The 17,895-nt window shown below is 40.3% G+C and overlaps 1 protein-coding gene across 3 annotated transcripts in view; it reads right to left on the minus strand.

Moving 5' to 3' along the window:
- The window catches only part of CDH8 (cadherin 8), a 151,788-nt gene that overhangs the window by 38,418 nt on the left and 95,475 nt on the right, over window positions 1-17,895 (minus strand). For all 3 annotated transcript variants that reach the window (XR_004418989.2, XM_033069377.2, XM_033069378.2), the window contains exon 8: window positions 13,139-13,275. Coding sequence is in view for 2 of the 3 variants with exons in the window: in XM_033069377.2 (XP_032925268.1) it covers window positions 13,139-13,275 (137 nt within the window). In the remaining variant the exon portion in view is untranslated. The remainder of the gene's footprint in view (window positions 1-13,138; window positions 13,276-17,895) is intronic.

A 17,895-nucleotide genomic window follows, 5' to 3' on the forward strand; every position in this document is an offset into this window, starting at 1 on the left:
GGTTTATTTTGTTGTGGGCTCCAGATGGGTGAATGAGGCAAGAGCAAAGCTTTGTCACACTCTATTTTCCTATTTCCTCACTGAGAGGATGTCACAAGTTTAACCAAAAAGTGGCTTAATATCCTCCACCTCTTCAAAGCTGAATTTGGAGTTAAGCAGTTCCCAAAGTTCAGCAAGTCCATCTGTAAAGAGGTGACTCAGGAAGGCCACACTCCTTCCCTTATTCAATTGGGACTAAAGGACTGACTTTACTGTCAGGTTGCTGACAATACAAAAACAAAAAATAAAGATTCAAATTTCTTTGATACATACACACACCTTGCCTGAAAATATTAAGTACGCCATATCCTTCAGGTCCTGTTTTTGCTCAGTTTCTTTTCCTGTGTTTTTTTGTTGGTTTTTTGGGGGTTTTTTTTGGTTTTGTGGGGGTTTTTTTTTGTTTTGGGTTTGTTTTTTTGGTTTTTTGGGGTTTTTTTTGTACATAAGTGCACATAAGACATTAAAATTATTTCATACAACCCAGAACCAATCAGAATTCTGAGTCGATTACCTAAAATTTGCAGAAAACTGAGACATGCCTGCAAAAAGACCAAATTATATTTTTTTTGAGGAGGGGGGGAGGTTGTGCTATTTCACCTAGGCCAGCACTCAGTTCTTTGCTTGCCACTGTAAGCAGCAATACTGAATTATTTTCTACATTTGAAATCATTTAAGATTTCAAATATAAATATTCTTTAAATTAAACCAGGGATTTAAACCTGGTACTTTGTTAACTTCAAAAGATCAACACTGATTTATAAAACTTGATAATAAACTCAAATTTCAAAAGGGAGTCTATTCCTTTCTTACAGGTACAATGCACACTGATAGAATCAGTTAGCCCTCATTTTGCTTTTCCAAGGTCTGGCTGTAATTTGACATTCAAATGCAACCCCTGTGCTATTTTTCATGCCATGAAGCCGTGCAGTTATTCAGCAGCTGCACAAATAGTTACTCTGTAATTACCTCTGATACTCTCTGAATTGCAAGATCCATTTGCAAAACCAGAAAAGGTTTGTAATTTTCTGCAGAAGTATCTTATTTTGCTTGCTGTATTTGTGTGATATTGCATTGTCTGAGTGCACAGACAGATCAAAAGGGCTTGGAAGGTAGAAGCTAGATCAGAAAAGCAAAACATGCCCTCAAATGGAGTTCACAAGTGTGAAAAAGGCCTCTTCTACCACAACCCTGGTTATAAGGGAAAATCAAAAGACCCTGTTCTATTTAGATTTAGCTGTGCATGATAAGAGGGAAGAAGTTATCCTCTGCTGCAATGAGAATGAGAACATGGGCCACACGGAGTGAGCTCTAAGTTTGTCCTGGACGGAGCAGAGGATGCTGAAAGAAATTCATACGCACCTTGGGGCCGGAGGGGATTGGGAAGCAAAGACAACCCCACCCCCCTTGTGCCACCCTTCCAAAAACTCAACAACCCTGAAACTCGAGGCTTTCTGGTTATTCCCAATCTCTCTGAAGGGTGCTTTGTCTTTAATCACAATGTGTATGTTTTGAAAACTCCACCTTGGTGTCTCCACTTCCTATTCACTGCCATGGGCTCCAAAGAGCAAATGCCCGAAGGGACAGGAGATTCTCCATCTACTGGGCAACATGAGTGCTCACTGCATGGAACACCTTCTACATCAGAGAGTGGTTTGGAGGCTGTGGATGCATTACCCTGGAGTTCGCAGCAAAGGTGTGACGGTGTGCCATGGCATTCTCCTGGAGATGCTGCAGCCCATGGCTTGGATGGATGTACCTTTCCTAGGAGAGAAAGTGGCTGATGGCCTGACCCGGACATGGGGAATGGTGCCACCCCCAGCTGGTGCCAGGCACCAGGGAGCAGTGTGGAACCCCATCCTGTTCAGTATCTCTGTGGATGATCTGGATGAGGGAACTGGGGACATCCCCAGTCATTTTGCAGATAACATCAGGCTGGGTGGTAGTGTGGATGTGCTGAAGGGCAGGAAGGCTCTGCAGAGGGACCTGCCCAGGCTGGAGCCGTGGGCTGAGGGACAGCAGGGCCAAGGGCCAGCTCCTGCCCTGGGCTCAACCCAGTGGAGCTGGGCTGTGGCAGAGAGGCTGGAAAGCTGCAGGTGGGAGAGGCCCAGGGGGGCAGGGACAGGGGCTGGCACAGCCCAGAGCTGCCAGAGGCCTGTGGCCCCTGGGCTGGTAGCAGGCCCAGGACAGGCCCGGCCCCTGTGCTGGCCCTGCCCTGGCACCTCGAGGCTGTGGCCAGCGCTGGGCCCTCATGGCCACCAGAGCCACTGAGGGGCTGGAGCGTGTCCAGGGCAGGGAATGGAGCTGGGGAAGGGCATGGAGCCCCAGGAGGGGCTGAGGGAGCTGGGAAGGGGCTAAGCCTGGAGAAAAGGAGGTTCAGGGGGCCCTTGTGACTCTGCACAACTCCCTGACAGGAGGGGACAGCCGGGGGGATTTGGGATCTGCTCCAGGAACAGGGACAGGAGGAGAGGGAACAGCCTCAGGCTGGGCAGGGCAGGCTCAGGGTGGGCACAGCAGGAATTTCCCCATGGAAAGGGAGCTCAGGGATTGGATCCCCATCCCTGGTGGTGTCACCTGGAGGTGGCACCCAGAGCTCTGGGCTGGGGACAAGGTGGGGATGGGGCACAGCTGGGAGCGCTTTTCCAACCCCAGTGAACATAGAATTCTGTGAATGCATGGAATATGCACAAAGAGACAAAACTGGGATATGAAAGCAATGGGAAATCAAATGGATTGGATGAGACTTGGAAAGAGTTGGAATGGGCATCCTAATCAAAAATTGAAATGCCTTTGTAATATCTGAGTAAGAATTACGGGTCCTTGTCTCTTGACAGAAGTCCTGGATGCAAACAGGAGATGTCTGAGAGGTTGCTCTGCATATCTAATTTTGACCACAGTGAGGTTTATATTCACAGTGACACATAATGAAGATATATGTGACACAGCAATATAAGTAAACAAATACATAATTCAAAATAAAGTATTAGTAGAGCTGCTTGAGAGGGTTGTATTGGAAGCTGCTAAAGTCATATCAGGTTTACGACAATGAAACAATTCCAGCTTATTCACTGATCCTAAGTAAATCCTTAAGGGAAAATGATAAAAAAAAACAACACTGCCAATATCCATCCACCCACACATCTATCCAGAGACCAAACTGAAACAACTTCTGGCAGAAAACAACCTGTATTTCTGATAAAGCACTGTGTAATTGAGCCTTATTTATCTCCAATGAGGACACAAGTCAGGAGGAAGTTTGCAGTTATGCCACACTCAGTAAATTAGCTGTACTGGAGTGGGGAATCATTACGACTGCAAAAATTAAAAATACAGCTAAAGTTTTAGCACTTACTAGCAGTGCACTTATAACTACTACAAGAGATGGCAACCTAGAAATATTTGAAGCTTTACAGTTAATTTTTTTTTTTTTTTTTTTTTTTGCAAAAGACCAATGAAAATCAATCAAACACAGGAAAAAAAAAGGAAAAATGATACCTAACATCAAGACTGAGCAATAAAAGAACAACATTTGTGATCTCTAGAAGTGTTTCCAAGAAGGAAGCATTGCTCTACAGACCCATCATTTCAGCAAAATTCAGAGGCCTCTAAAACATTTTGAGCAAAGGTTTTCGATTTCCTTGTGGCAAGCACAACTAGGAAGGAAAAAAGTTAGAAAAACAAAGAACCTCAGAATCATCTTTCTGATACTTTCTGATTGTACATTCTAGAATAATAACAGTGTGATGAAATGCCACTGGATCTGTACTTTTGTGGATCAAAGCACCACAAACCTAATTAGGATTCCAGATTTTCTGATGCAGTGTAATGCCTTAAATCATTGTGAGGAAGCTACAAGTTTTAATTTCTAAATGGAAATTAAATCTTGTTTTTCAATGAGAAAAAAAAATCTAGAAAATAATACAGTGTCCTTGAATGGCAGAAAAGAATTTGACTTAAAAATAAAGCGGTGAACTGGCAGGAAAATAAATTGACTGAATAAAAAAATTTAAAACACAACAAATGTACCAGGACATGATTTGCTGCTGTTTTTTCTCATTTCCAGCTTAACCAAGGGAGTTGTGGTGCCATGAAACATGAAACAGGAATCTATCCCACGCTTTAGAGCAATTATATTATTAATATGCTAATACCTCATGCATATTAAAATCTTATAAAAATATTGACTGAGATATACAAGGTCTTATTGTCAATTATAATTAGTTATGAAATTTTCTAATGACTAGCAGCAATAATAATAACAATAAGCAGTCTGAGGACAAGTTGTCTGGAATATTTGGGGGGTTGTATTTGAAATGATTTCATGATTGAAATAAAATAATTTATAACTCAAATGAAATCCCTCCCTTACTCATAGACAAAACATCAAAATTCTTTAATATATATTTTTATTCAAGTAGAATTATTATAGAGGCATTTAAATGTCATTACTTTTAGGGCTCATATTCCTTTCTGAAACTGATTTTAACCGTGCAATTTAACTACTCTTACATTTCCTCCACGTATAAATATTGCTGGATATCGTGGATATGAATCAGGTTCTGGGAGTTCAGCATCAAACCTTCTTACTTGTGTGCCTTGAGCAAAAAGCAAGAAAGACCTCTCCAGCACATCAGGATTCACCTTTAAAAACACCATCTCCTTTGTTTTTCAGACAGAAAATAGTTCCATTCTTTCCTGCCCTGCACCTTTACCAGAAGCTCAGAGCATGCTGCTCAGTGTCTTTATTCTAGAGAGAAATGTACCTCAAGAAGAGTGACCAAAATTACACTGAGTTACAAACCCCTACTCTGACTTGCTCTCACACAGAAAAACCCGTGGAGATTTCAGATAGTCCCAATCTGCTCAAAACTGATGAACTCAGATTCTCAAATGAGGTGAATTCCACACAGTATGTCTAAGATTAATCTAAATTTCTTTAGAACTAATTCAAAAGTTCAAAGTGCAGGTGGCCAATTGGTAGCTGGGCAGGGTAAGATGCACTTTGCTAATACAACATATATCTATATATCATCTATATATCTATATGGTCAGCCTCTAAATTTCCTCAAAGTAACTAATAAATATTCTGTGAGCTAATTACTCATGTACATTTCTGCTTGTGTTTCTTACTAGAATCCTTCCCAGCTTTATGTCCCAGGAAACCTTCTTTTCTTCTAAAACACCAGCTAATGGCCCAACCTTTTGTGTTTTAAGCTTTGAACAGTGTTCTAACTCCAGTATAACTTTACAAAATTAATATTTGCCAATCTAGAACTTTGATGTCCAGCCTGGATTTAAAATGGCCAGAGAGCAGAAGTATAATTTAGACTGTTACTGCAAATCTCTCTCTTTTTCCTTGTCACAATGATGTTTACTACTTTCTTTGACCTTTTTTTGTTTTGTTTTTACTGAATTACTCAGGTGCTTTATTCACAGCTGCCTTCCATGGCTCCCTCTGGAATCAGAGGTCTCCAAGTTCTACTCAGCATCCCATATCTGAATTTTAGTGCTTGCTCCTGAACAACTGAGGCCACTTCACACAGACACTGTTCCACAAGCACACTCCTTTCCCATTTGTATTTCCTCATGTGATGACCACTCCCATGCTAATATCCATGTGGATCACCTCTCCTGCTATTCTTGAGCTTTGTGAAACACTAGTGGCAAAGTCTGTGTTATGTTTGAACACACTTTCACAGCTGAGAACTGCAACTGGCTTGACAAGATGCACCAGCCCTCCACTACCCAAGGGCAAATTTTCAGTGACCCATTAGGATCTGAGGAGCTCTGTGTAACCCTCTAGTTATGTGCAAAAGGATAAAAAATCACCTTAGCAAATTCTGTGTTTTAGTGTAAAAATGATGGATTACATAGTTTGAGTTCCACTAAACCAGGGCAAAAAGGGTCAAGCAGAAAAGGTTAATATTCCTGAGCTTCTCTTGTTTAAACCTCCCATAAAGGCTTCTTTCCTTCTTTCTCAAACTCACCAAAATTTACTCAGCCCTAAGTTAATTATATGATGTGCCAAAGTAACTCCCTAAAACGTTAGAATTTTTGCTAATAATGCCTATAGTTATTTTTACCATAAAAGGCTAAATAAAATTAAATAAATGGAAGCGTAATGAAAGCAGAGGTATTCATGGCATTAAAAGTACATTGTAGCTGAAGGCTTGTTCTGAAGAAATATGTCTCTCTTCCTTTTTAATTAGTGTCCTTGCATTTTTTAAAGGAATACACATTATAGATAACTTTAACAGTGCATGTGCTGGGTGATGATTCAATTACTCTATTTATATTCTCGGTAAACCATATAGAGCCTTTCTGGCTTTATGCCCTTTCCCATTAGGTGACAAAATTGCCTCATACTTCTTCATTTCCAAAGAATGCTGTTGGTGTGGGTAATTACCTGTGTCAGAGCCCACAGCTTTGTCCTTGAGATGCCTCTGCTCTGAGCCTGGAAAATATTTATTGTGGTCAAATCACCAATTACATTTCAAGATCTTGTCTAGATTTTCACCTCTTGCTTTGAATAATTATTCAGGAGAATTTCTACTTGTTGTGTCAGTTCTGGTGCTTTGCCCAGCCCTTGGGTAGGGGGCTGAGGCTGCCATGGGAGTGCTGTTTGCTTGGCACGTGGGGCTGAGTGCCAAGAACCCTTTGATCAAGCAGTCAATCCCAGTGAAAATAGCATCTCTGTGACTGCAGTGCCTGCACAATAAGGACGACAGAAATTCCATTAAAACCCTTCATTCAGAGGTTTAAACCTTGGCTAAAATCACAGCTCCAGGCTACAAGAAATATCCTCTCCCAGGCACTGGCTTTGGAATTTCCTAGCTCTGTTGTGTGTCTGCGAGTGTGATGAGCAGAGTGTGAGGATCACAGGATGCCAGGGTAGTTTGGTTGGAAGGACCTAAAAATAATCTTTTTCCACCCCTGCTATGGCAGGGACACTTCCACTGTCCCAGGCTGCTCCCAGCCCCAGTGTCCAGCCCGGCCTTGCAGGGATCCAGAGGCAGCCACAGCTGCTCTGGGCACCCTGTGCCAGGGGTGGAATTCCTCCCTAACATCCAACCTAAGAGGGAAAGAAATCCAATTCTGCAAATGATCATAATACAGCTCAGAGGAAAATATCAACCTTATGTAGTGCACTCAGTGCTACACTGGGTGAAAGCAAGCTTGGGGACTCTAAAAGGATCATCATTTAGCTGTCTTTAGAGATAATGAGCCAGGCTTTCTGTTATTTATTGATGTGTTTGTCACAAATGTGAGCCAGCCAAGTGGAATATATTTAGAAGCCTTTACTTGTTGAAATCTATGGTATCATTAAAGGAAGGAATCCACATATTCTGAGGAAAAAGATTACCTCACTTTTTAAAAAGAGAATTTCAGATAAGCATTGCTAATAATGAAGGCATTGCAATATATTTGGTTTCCAAAGAATTCACTAGAATCCTGTATCTCAAGCAGATCTCAGCTTCAGTTTCAGAGGGATGAATATGCAAATATCAGGATATTCATATTTAAATCAGAAGAATGTTTGTGCAGTCAAATTCTGTTGCTAATAAATTTCTTTCTAGGTTAAGTTAAACCAGCTTCTCTGAGATAAGTCTTTACTTTGATTTCAAACTGTGCCAGTTCTCCATTTATTACTGCTGTAGTTATATCAATTAACCAGCAAAGATGGGCATTTCCTTAGTATTAATGGCCTACATAGTGAGTGTGCTAGGAAAGTATCTGCAAGGTGGCTGTTCCAGCCACCATTAGAAAATGGAAATGGAAATCCATGGAGCTGGAGGCAGAAAGAGGACAGAGTTTAATTATTACATGCCTTATCCATGTCTGGCAATCTGATCGCTTGAATGATCCGTGATTCTGAGCTCCATTCAGAATCTGCAGGAGAAAATGCTCTAATAAATAAGTTATGGCTATTTGATTTTCTTTTCCTCTGACTAGCATTGACAACATGTAACGTTGTAAGTGCTGCAAAACTTGTGCAAAATACTGGGAGAATACTGAGGAGGTTAAGCCCAGCCTGAACCCTGCTCTGCTTCACTGCCCTGCAAAATTGGCAGCCAGTTAATGCCAGCAATACAAGCACGTCAATGGGAGCAGGAGTTACAGCTATAATTGTAATCTACACAACTAAAATATATTTGTGGGTTCAGGAGAATGGGATTGCATCTGACTATTAGGATCCTGACTTCACTAGATTTTACTGAATGGTAGAAAATTCATTTCAAACAAGTAGCAAAGAACCAAAGATGTGATGAGCCTTTGTACACACAAAAAGATGCACCAAAAGAGACGTCTGTAATTTAATCGTTCATTCTTACTGCACTGCAATTCAGGCTGTCAAAAAAATCCTTGCACATGCCCCCAGATTTCTTTCCTGTATAGGATATAGGTCCAGAGAGCTCAAACACATGAGCAGCACTGTCAACCCAGACTACATTCACCCCTCTCTCAAGCATTTAAATTTAGAATAAACCTCCCAACCTTGGCTACAACTTTGAGCTCATGTAAGTCTCAGTTACACCACAAACTAATGAGAAATCTCATTAGGTCAGTGTTTAAAGTCCAGAGTCAGTGGCAACATTCACCCTTTATATGCACAGAGCACAAAGGTTCATTCTCAGGGAATAATTTCACCAGTGGACCTGCTTCCTTCAGCTTGCCATCACCTGGATATTCCTCCTCCTTTCCATTTAGCAGAGTAAACTTGGTGAATGGCAAGGTAGAAAGAAAATTTAAGAATCAATTCACAGGTTCAATAGCTTTGAGTCTCGCCCTTGCCATGAGTGTATTTCTTCTGCACATCCTAAGCCTGCATTTCAGAGGCATCTTTTGACAAGGTTCTTTCTAATATTGTCATCTCTTAAAAGTCCACATGGCAGAATTCATCAGCACAGAGGAGATGAGCAACGAAAAAAGTTAAGCAACAAAGAAGCAAAAATTAATTTGATCCCATAAGGAAGAGATGTAAGGAATCACACAATAGGAAAAATGTGCAAAAGATATTTAGGAGTAGACAGATTAAAGGGTAGCACTTGAGAGGACCAAAGCTGCAGAAAGAATTTAAAGGAAAATGTATAACTAAATGAGAAATACTGAAAGCAGCAACTAAATATCACTATATCTGCCATGTTAATCTCATTCAGTTCATTCTTTTCCACAGATGGCTCTTTGCATGGATTAATCTCTAGTAACCACAAACCAATTAAAGAATTCACTCTTGGGGGCATGCAGCTATTAAGGGAACCTCACAGTGTGACCATTCATGGAACTCTGTCAGGGACACTCCCACCACCCCGCGCTGTCACTGCTGGGACTCAGCAGCAGCTCCAGGTCCCTCCTGGACTCTCCACATCCCATTCATAGCCAGGGCAGGTTTTCCTAGTGGTTCTAGCCCAGGTTTTCTTCCTGGTTCCAGCCCAGGTTTCCCCACTGGTTCCAGCACAGGTTTCCCTTGGCAGTCTCAGATCTCTCATTCCATAAAGCCATTTATTCCCAACACAGTAAGACAGCCACAGTCTGTGCTCTGAGGGGGGACTCCACAAAGGCTTTTTATCTCAGAGCTTTTATCGCTTCACAGCCTGAGCACAGGGAAGCTTTGGCTCTTCTTCCTGAGCCCTGACTCTGGGTGTCCCCCACCCAGCTGTTCCACAGCTGGTATCCCTTGTTGTGCCAAGGGTCACAGGTCACATCTTCCTTCTCTCTGGGCTTCCACCCGAGTTCAACCTCCTTCAGCCAAACTACCTGCATCAGGTATGTCCCTCAGCACAAGCAGAATGCACTGTGGTTCCTGGGATTTAAACAGGAGGCAAGAGCCCTGGGCACTGGCCACGCATTTTGGGAGCCAGAACGAAAAGGCAATCCAAAAGTCTGGGCAAAGGTATGAGGGATAGCCACTCAAGGCAGCTGTTCTTTAGGCTGGCTGGCCAGTTTAACTCCCTGAAAGCAAAGGTTGCAGAAAACTAGAAACTCCTTCGAAAGAGTCTGTCAGAAACGGGAAAGTAAAGGAGGGAACAGCACCATCCAAAATATCTCGCTTTGCACAGGTCTCAGAATACCATGGTAATCCTATTTGTTGCCAACAGCATGAATTTGTTCAGAAGAAACACTGGCCAGACACTTGCCTATGAATAAGAACAGAAAATGTCTTCCTTCTTAATAAAAAACCAACTAAATGAAAAACCCCACAAAAACCCCACAAAAAACCCCAAACTGGTCTTTTGCCTGTCAAGTACGTATAGAAGCATTCCCCACTGGCTCACACTTTTCTCCTCCTTGTTTTCCTAGACATGAAAGAGTGCAATTCATATTTTGGAGCATTAAGATTAAAAACATTTAAAATAATTCACACACATTTTAAATCTGATCACTTTTAGAAAGATCAGCCAGTCTGAGACTGAGGATCTTCATCCCCATTTCAAGTGAAAATGCAGAAGCGGTAACGCTCCATTCAGCCACACCAATCCTGCCCTGGAAGATTCCTGCCTGAGACAGTGGCTGAGGGATGACACAAATAACTCTGTCATGATGATAACCTGGAAACTGCCAAAAATTACTTCAGCTTAGAGCACAAATTTAGATGTAGGTACCTTAGCATCACAAAGCTCTGAAATAGTGACTTGTGGTTTGTCAAACATTGGTGTTTATCTATGAAAATGTTGATAAATCAGGGCAGATGTAGGATCTCCCTGCTGGGAGTCAAGAAATAAAAATCTAGTATGATGGCTTATGAGTAGTAAGCAAATTTAAAGACAATTAAAATGGTCTGGTCATTGCCCTGCAGATGGAGAGGACTGCCTTGCACAAGCCCTAGGAAGCAGCCAGCCCAGGAAAAGGAAATGTTCTTGCACAAACAGTCCTGACATATTTATTTTCCTGCGAGAGATCAGCAGCCCATTAATAAGACTGTTAATGAAGGCATTGCAATGACACACTTTGTATTTTCATTTGCTGCTTGTGTCTGCCTTCAATAGATTTCTGTTATTTTACAACAGAGATTTTGTCTATTACTGTCTTAGGAAAAAAATCTAAAAATGTCCATTTTCCCCTGTTTGACAGTTCTATAAGCAAATTTAATTTCTGTTTGAGGAGCTTAAAAATAATTTCACTTAAATAAGCAAAGACAGTAGTCTATGAAATGAAGCCCTTGTTTTATGTAAATGTCAAATAATTATTTTAGGAATGCAAAAATAAGCCATCAGCAGGAACAGAAACGCTTAGAACAAGATTGGCATTATTATTTTCATAGCCAGTCTGATAAGAGGCAATTTTACAATAGCAGTAGATGCTGAGGCTCCCATGCAGTCTAATGACAAGGCTGATTTCTTACAAAATTCTTGAGCATAATTATGTTTCAAAAAACTGAAAATGCAACAGGCAGATTTCCTGCTTGTGCACTTAGTAAAGTGCACTTCTGGCAACTTTGCTCTGACATACACACATGTAAAGGAGATTTAAAAATAAACTGGAGGAGTGTCTTGCCAAATTATTCCTTTTGTCTCTTTCCTTTTTGACTTTTTGGAGGAAACAAACTGTAAAATGACTTCACTTTACATCTTACTATTCCAACATCTGAGAGTGTTGGATCATAAACCAATAATTCTACTTTCTATGCTGTTGGTAAATCTCATGATCTGAGAAAATTAGTATGGACATTTTTTTATATTTTTCCTTTAAAACATTAAAATTATTAACTGGTTAGATATTAAGCTGAAAAAGTATGCCTGATGAAACCACACCTCCCTTTCTTTCCTCATGTGCTTCCCTGTGGTTTGGTTTCTCTGCAAGCAGAAAGTATTTCTGCTAATTTATTGTTGTTTGGTTGCGAGATGGCGCAGTAACAGGGCACTGTTGACACTGCTGGCAACGAAATCCCCAAATTACTGAAGTGGGTCAGAGGAACACAAGATACAAGGATTGTAAGCTGGGAGCTCAGTTCACACCCAGACCCACCTTTCCCTACTTATGTGTACTGTGGAATCCTAACGTGTTTAGTTTTGAAAACAAGTATCCCAGGAAAGATATTAGACAACAAAAATGGGACAAATGAGTATATTTTATCCCCCAATTTATTATGTTTATAGCTATAGTATTATGAAACTGAGCATCAAAGGGTCTGTACCACAATGCTGTATCCTTCCAAGCTGAGACTTGGGGGAAAAGCAAACATGGCATCACTCAGTTCTGTCCTGCAGGAATGAGCAGCACTGATCAGCAGGCTCTGCAGACAGATATTCCTGCAGTGCTGACCCAAGGATGTGCACAAACGGGGTTCTGCTGTACCCTGAGTGCAGAACAGAGGCATCAGCAGAGAGGGTTCCAGACTTTGTGTTCCAGCTCAGGACACTACATGGGCTGGCAGCCACACCTTCCCCACTGCTCCTTTCCCTCAATATGCTCGTGTCAAATGCATTGTCTAAAATACAGTGCTAACATGAATAATAAATTACACTGTCGTGTGTGATCCTGTCAGCAGCTCCAAATTAATTAAGAATTCTCCTTGATTAAAATCTCTGACCCATACTGCCAGGCAGGGCATCTCTTCTGACTCAGGCGTGCAGAGCAGCCACCAGGGCTCTGTGGACCTGAACAATGCAGGTTCTTGTTGAGAGCTGGGTGTGAGTAAACTCATCCATATGTATCCAACACCACTACTTTCATGCAACATTACCCCTGTGCTTAATCATTTATGGCTCTGAAACATAATAGCACTCTGAATTTAGAAGGTCTGGGTTGAGCCTTCAATTTACTTCTACAATAGCAAAGCTTCAACTTTTTCTGTCTTAATAGAGCTAATTATAAGGCTTTGGTTTGGGCTTTTTAAACCTTTTCTTAATGTTTACCCTGCATACTCTGTACATACATGCTCATCTATCTCTTCAGAATCTCTGTCATCGTATTCACTGGCAGAAAATATGTAGTGGTGAAAACGAAAATATATAGAGCTTGCACAAAAATTAGGTTTTCTTTCCAAAATTCTCTAACTTGAACACCCAATACATTTAATACATACTGTGTAGAGTTTCCACTGCACAGCCTGTTCAAATCAACTATAAACCCAACAGAGCAGTCAGAGTACCCAAACACTTACTGGTTTCAGTGGCTACAATAGTGATGTTGTGCCATGTGCTGGTTTCTCTGTCCAGGGGTGTTGCCAGAGTTATTTTCCCATCCTCTGCATTGATGTTGAACTGTCTTTCAAGGTCAGTGTGGCGATCAATGGAAAACCTGCAAAATAGACATCCCTGTAATCTACTTAATGAAGTTGCTGTAATCCATACAGTCACAGTGACAATTTAGGGAGCCCTCTGAGAGCTGCAGTTTTATAGCCAAATGGATTGAGAAGCTCAATAGCATAATAATTTAGAAGACAAAATGACAAACTGAGGCTAAAAAAACTTAATAATTATTGCCCAAGGAGTAATTAGCTGTATACCCAGCGTGAAGGTCGTAAAGTGCCCTCAGGTTCACTGGGTAGCGTCTCTGAAAAACCGTGCTGATCAAGAGTTAATTACATAATCCATCACATTTATTGGACAGTTTCTATGGTATTTCACAGTAACTGATGATAATTTCAACAGTAATGTATTAAGCCACAGAAGAGGTGGGCTTTGTGGTTATTTTAAAAAGGGGCTGAAAAACATTATTTTACCAATAAATTTCAGATTAACGAAGCATGAACAATTCACCAAGCACATTATTTGCTTATGGTTCAAGAAGCTCCATGGGCACAGCACAGTGAATCACCATTTTTTTTCTTCTGCAACACTGCAAATGCTAGAGGGTCAATTCTTTTATGGGTTGACATCACTGATTTTTAACCAAACAAGTTCAGTCTGACAGTTTGCAAATGTGAATGTCCTGGTAAATTTTGCAGCCCAAGCAGGGGCAGCCTGACGAGGAGCCAGAGCTGCAGTGGATTGCTCCGACAGTGCATTAAGCAGGATGATGATTTAAAGCTCAGGTGCAGATCTCCAGAAAGCTTTTATGTTTGTCCATTTGCACAAGAGTTATTTTATTAATGAATTATTTGCAAAAAGAAACTGAATCGCCAAATTGAGCCTTGAGTTTCTTGACAGGAAAGGTAGGGAAAGAGGGAGTTGAGTGATAAACTATTGATATGGTTTAACACAAATTGACTTCAAGAGGTTTTACTGAATCCTAATTGTGGATTTGTATAAAAGCCTTTTAAGCTTTTGTGTTTGTGTATAACAGAAGCTACCAGCATGCACTGGCAGTTTTTACATCTGCTCTGCATTACAGCAAGGCACAATAGGGTGAGTTAGGATACGGTATCAGACTCAATTACCTTATGGAGTGGCCAGAAAAGTGACTCCAGACTATCACTTGCTCATCACTTTTCTATCTTTTGCAAGCACATTTTTAAAATTCCCCAATAACAGTAAAAGAGAATATTTTACTACAGCCAGAATGGCATAGGTATCTGAAAATCAGCTATTCCATTCTGGTTTGTGCTTTATCAGAAGCAATTTCCAAAATATATTCTGATTTGGAGGTCCCTTTATACACTACAGTAAATATATTCCAAGGAACTCAAGCTCATTCCAGTCTAACACAATTAATTTTAATAGACACAGCATTAACATCTGATTTCAAAGCTTAGGATTATTGTGTTCATCTATTTTTTATTATTTTATTATTTCAGTACCAGATATTTTCATATTTATAATGAAAGTTACATTGCAATTAGATTATTTGTGCAATGCATTCTGTAAGATACAGCTCACTTTCAAAAAGAGTTCTAAATGATGAAAGCTTATCAAAATCTCAAAGTTTAAGCACTTAAATCCTGCATTGCCAGAGATCCAGGCTAACCTGATCATACTGGTATTTAGCAAGTAATGGATTTAAGAAGGAAAACCCCAGCTTAACTATGAAACAGGATTTGTTAGATATTTACTTGTTTTGTCCAAAACTCTGGGAAGAACTAATTTTACTCATTGAAAAATTACTAGTTTGGTAGAAGAGTACCAGAAAATATGAAGTCAAATGCCAAATATCTGTGCCTTAAGCTGGGCATGTGCATCTATATTTGGGCACTGAAGTAAACTGATTTTCTCGTGAGCTCCACATACTCAGTTCTCAATGGTTTAATGGGAACTGCACTAAACTCAGCATTTCTGAAAATCAGGTCACTTGTGTGGAAGAATAAAGCTGTAGGTACTTAACTTCAGGCAATCATTTCTGAAAATGGATCTTAACTGTATTTTGATGTCTCCCTAGCTCTAATTAAAGTATTAGAAGTACAATTCTGGTACTAGTGAAGTTAGTAAAAAATACCTTACAGCCTTTCACAGGTTTAAGATTTCGCTCAAGAAAATACAAGAAAAGACAGCAATCAGCTCTTTTTAAGAAGTCATCACTTAAAACTGTCTTTTCGTTCGAGTTTTATGCAATGGAGCTGAAAGAACTCTCCTGATATCAAACATATATGAAGTATTCACAGCCCACAAACAAAATAAAATGTGAAATGCTCATATGCTATTCAGTGTTTAGTTGACCTGGCCTTGACATAAATTCCACTGAGGGAAGTCACAGCTTTTCTTTAAGGATCAATCCTTCTTAAACTTCCACTCACGGCCTTCCTGCCATGTAGGGTTTGAAGTTATAAAAGAGGGAGTGACACATTTGTGTGTTTATTACATCACATTTCATCTCATCCCAGCAGTATTTACTCACAACACAAACCCAGCAACTCAAGAGAAAACATTTTTGACATGCCGCGTGTCTTTGCAAGACAACAAAACCCTCCCCTGATTTTAGTGTGAGAAATATTTGCTACAAAACAAAAAAAAAAAAAAAAATCTGCAGTGTCATAAACCTGGGAAAACTAACAGTAAATTTGCAGTTTTCTTTTCATGATAATGGTGTTGTAACTCTATTTAATGGGAATGCATTGTCAGATTAATAAAACATACATAAAACATATATTTCTCTAAAAATGAGAAAATAATATCTTGGGAAATAATATCTTTTGAAATTGCCATAAAGCCAGCACAGGTTATTGGGAAGTTTGGGTTAGTTTATGAGTCTGCTATGGCAATTATAGGAACAACCCCACAGTGGTTTAACAGAAGCCTGGAAATTATTCTCAGTCCTGCTCTTGCACTCTTGCTGTTATGACTTATGTGATCTATTCCTTATTTGCACCAATGTAAATAGGAGCAGAAACCCTTTTTTTGCTCCTCCTACTGAGATTTGAACCCCAGTACTGACACCCAGGAGTGGTAAATCTCCATTTTCACTAATGCCAGGCAGATTGGACAGGGTACTTAGTGATAGATAAACAACTGCACCATTGGGGAGGCATAAAATATTGGATCTGGGTTCTTAAGGCCTGCTGTGAATTAAGAAAATTATCAACTGTTGCCAAAGATGAAATCTCTGCCGAAAGGAATGGGGAAAACACGCTCCAGTTTCCAGGGAAAACCACTGAGGGGCAGTGATTTATAGGGGGGCAGTTGCAGTATAGGAAGAAACATTATTATTTGTGCATTGTGCTACGTGCGTGGATCATGCTTTATCCTGGATAATTCACTGCAGACAAAGAGAGCACGGTTTAAAAGTAGCACCAGGAGCATAGAGAGAGCCCTGCTGGAGCTGTGTTGTGCCAGCAGGGGGTGATTTCCCAGGCTGGAGCTGCTCCCAGGACGAGCCATCCTGCCCACACCAGCCACAACAAAGCCTCACAGCTGAGCTGGGCTCACTGGGTCCCCTTCCCAAAGGAAAGGCAGGGATCCAGACGTGACCCTGACACACCAGCCTGAAATTACTGGGCTGGAACACAACAAACCACAGACCATTTCTACAATTACCCAACTCTGTAAAGCCTTTTCACCATCAGCCTTAAAAGCAGGCGGCCCTTAAGCAGCATGCACTGCACAATGGCAATGGGGATCAAAAAGAGCTTGTGCTGCTTATTTCAAAGCTGATGGATTAGAAAAAATATCATAGAATCAAGGAATATCCTGACCCCCAAGGATCATCGAATTCCAAGTCCTGGCTCTGCACAGGACAACCCCAAAAATCCATCTATGAGAGACTTTGTGCCTTTGGATCAAGTGAGAGACAATGCTTCATCTTCTCTAAGCAAGCATTAAAAACTAACTACTGGTGAACTAGTTACAAATGAGGATGAATAATTTTATTTTTCTTCAAGAAAAAAAAAAAAAAGAAAACGAAAATAATAGAATAGTCTGGATTGGAAAAGATCACATTCCAACCTCTGCCTTGGGCAGGGACACCTTCCACTAAGACCACAAGCTTCTTTCCAGGCTACATTTTATATTTTTTTCTAAATTCTTTAACATTTTATCCTTTGATTCAATTATCAGACTCTTCCCTTGTTCAGAGGTATCCAAGTTTTATTTCATTTATGGCATTGCTCTGAATGTGTGGAGCCTTTGTGTATAAGACTAATGCAAAGCAGACATGGTATTGAAAGCACAGAAGGTGATTCATATTTTGTTTGTGCTGCCTGGGTTTTTATAACAAATGTATACAGCAGTTCTGGCAAAGCAAAATATTGATAGAACGGATATCTATGGAAAAAATGTAATTTCCTTGAAATACAATTCATTATTGCCTGCTAAAACTCTGTTTTGAAGAAAAAAAAAAGAAAAAAAAAACATTTAAAAAAGACCAGGTAACATGAACATTAGTTCATTAGTCCATCAGTTTTAGAGCAGTGTATTGTAATTTTTCTGATTTTTAACTAAAGTTTAATATTTTTGATATGGTATCATAGAAACTATGCATAAAATCTGCATCATATGCATATACAAAAACAGAAGGAACAGCTGAAATGTGCATTCCAATCAAGTAAGC

The sequence above is a fragment of the Catharus ustulatus genome, chromosome 11, assembly GCF_009819885.2.
Source record: "Catharus ustulatus isolate bCatUst1 chromosome 11, bCatUst1.pri.v2, whole genome shotgun sequence".
NCBI lineage: Eukaryota > Metazoa > Chordata > Aves > Passeriformes > Turdidae > Catharus > Catharus ustulatus.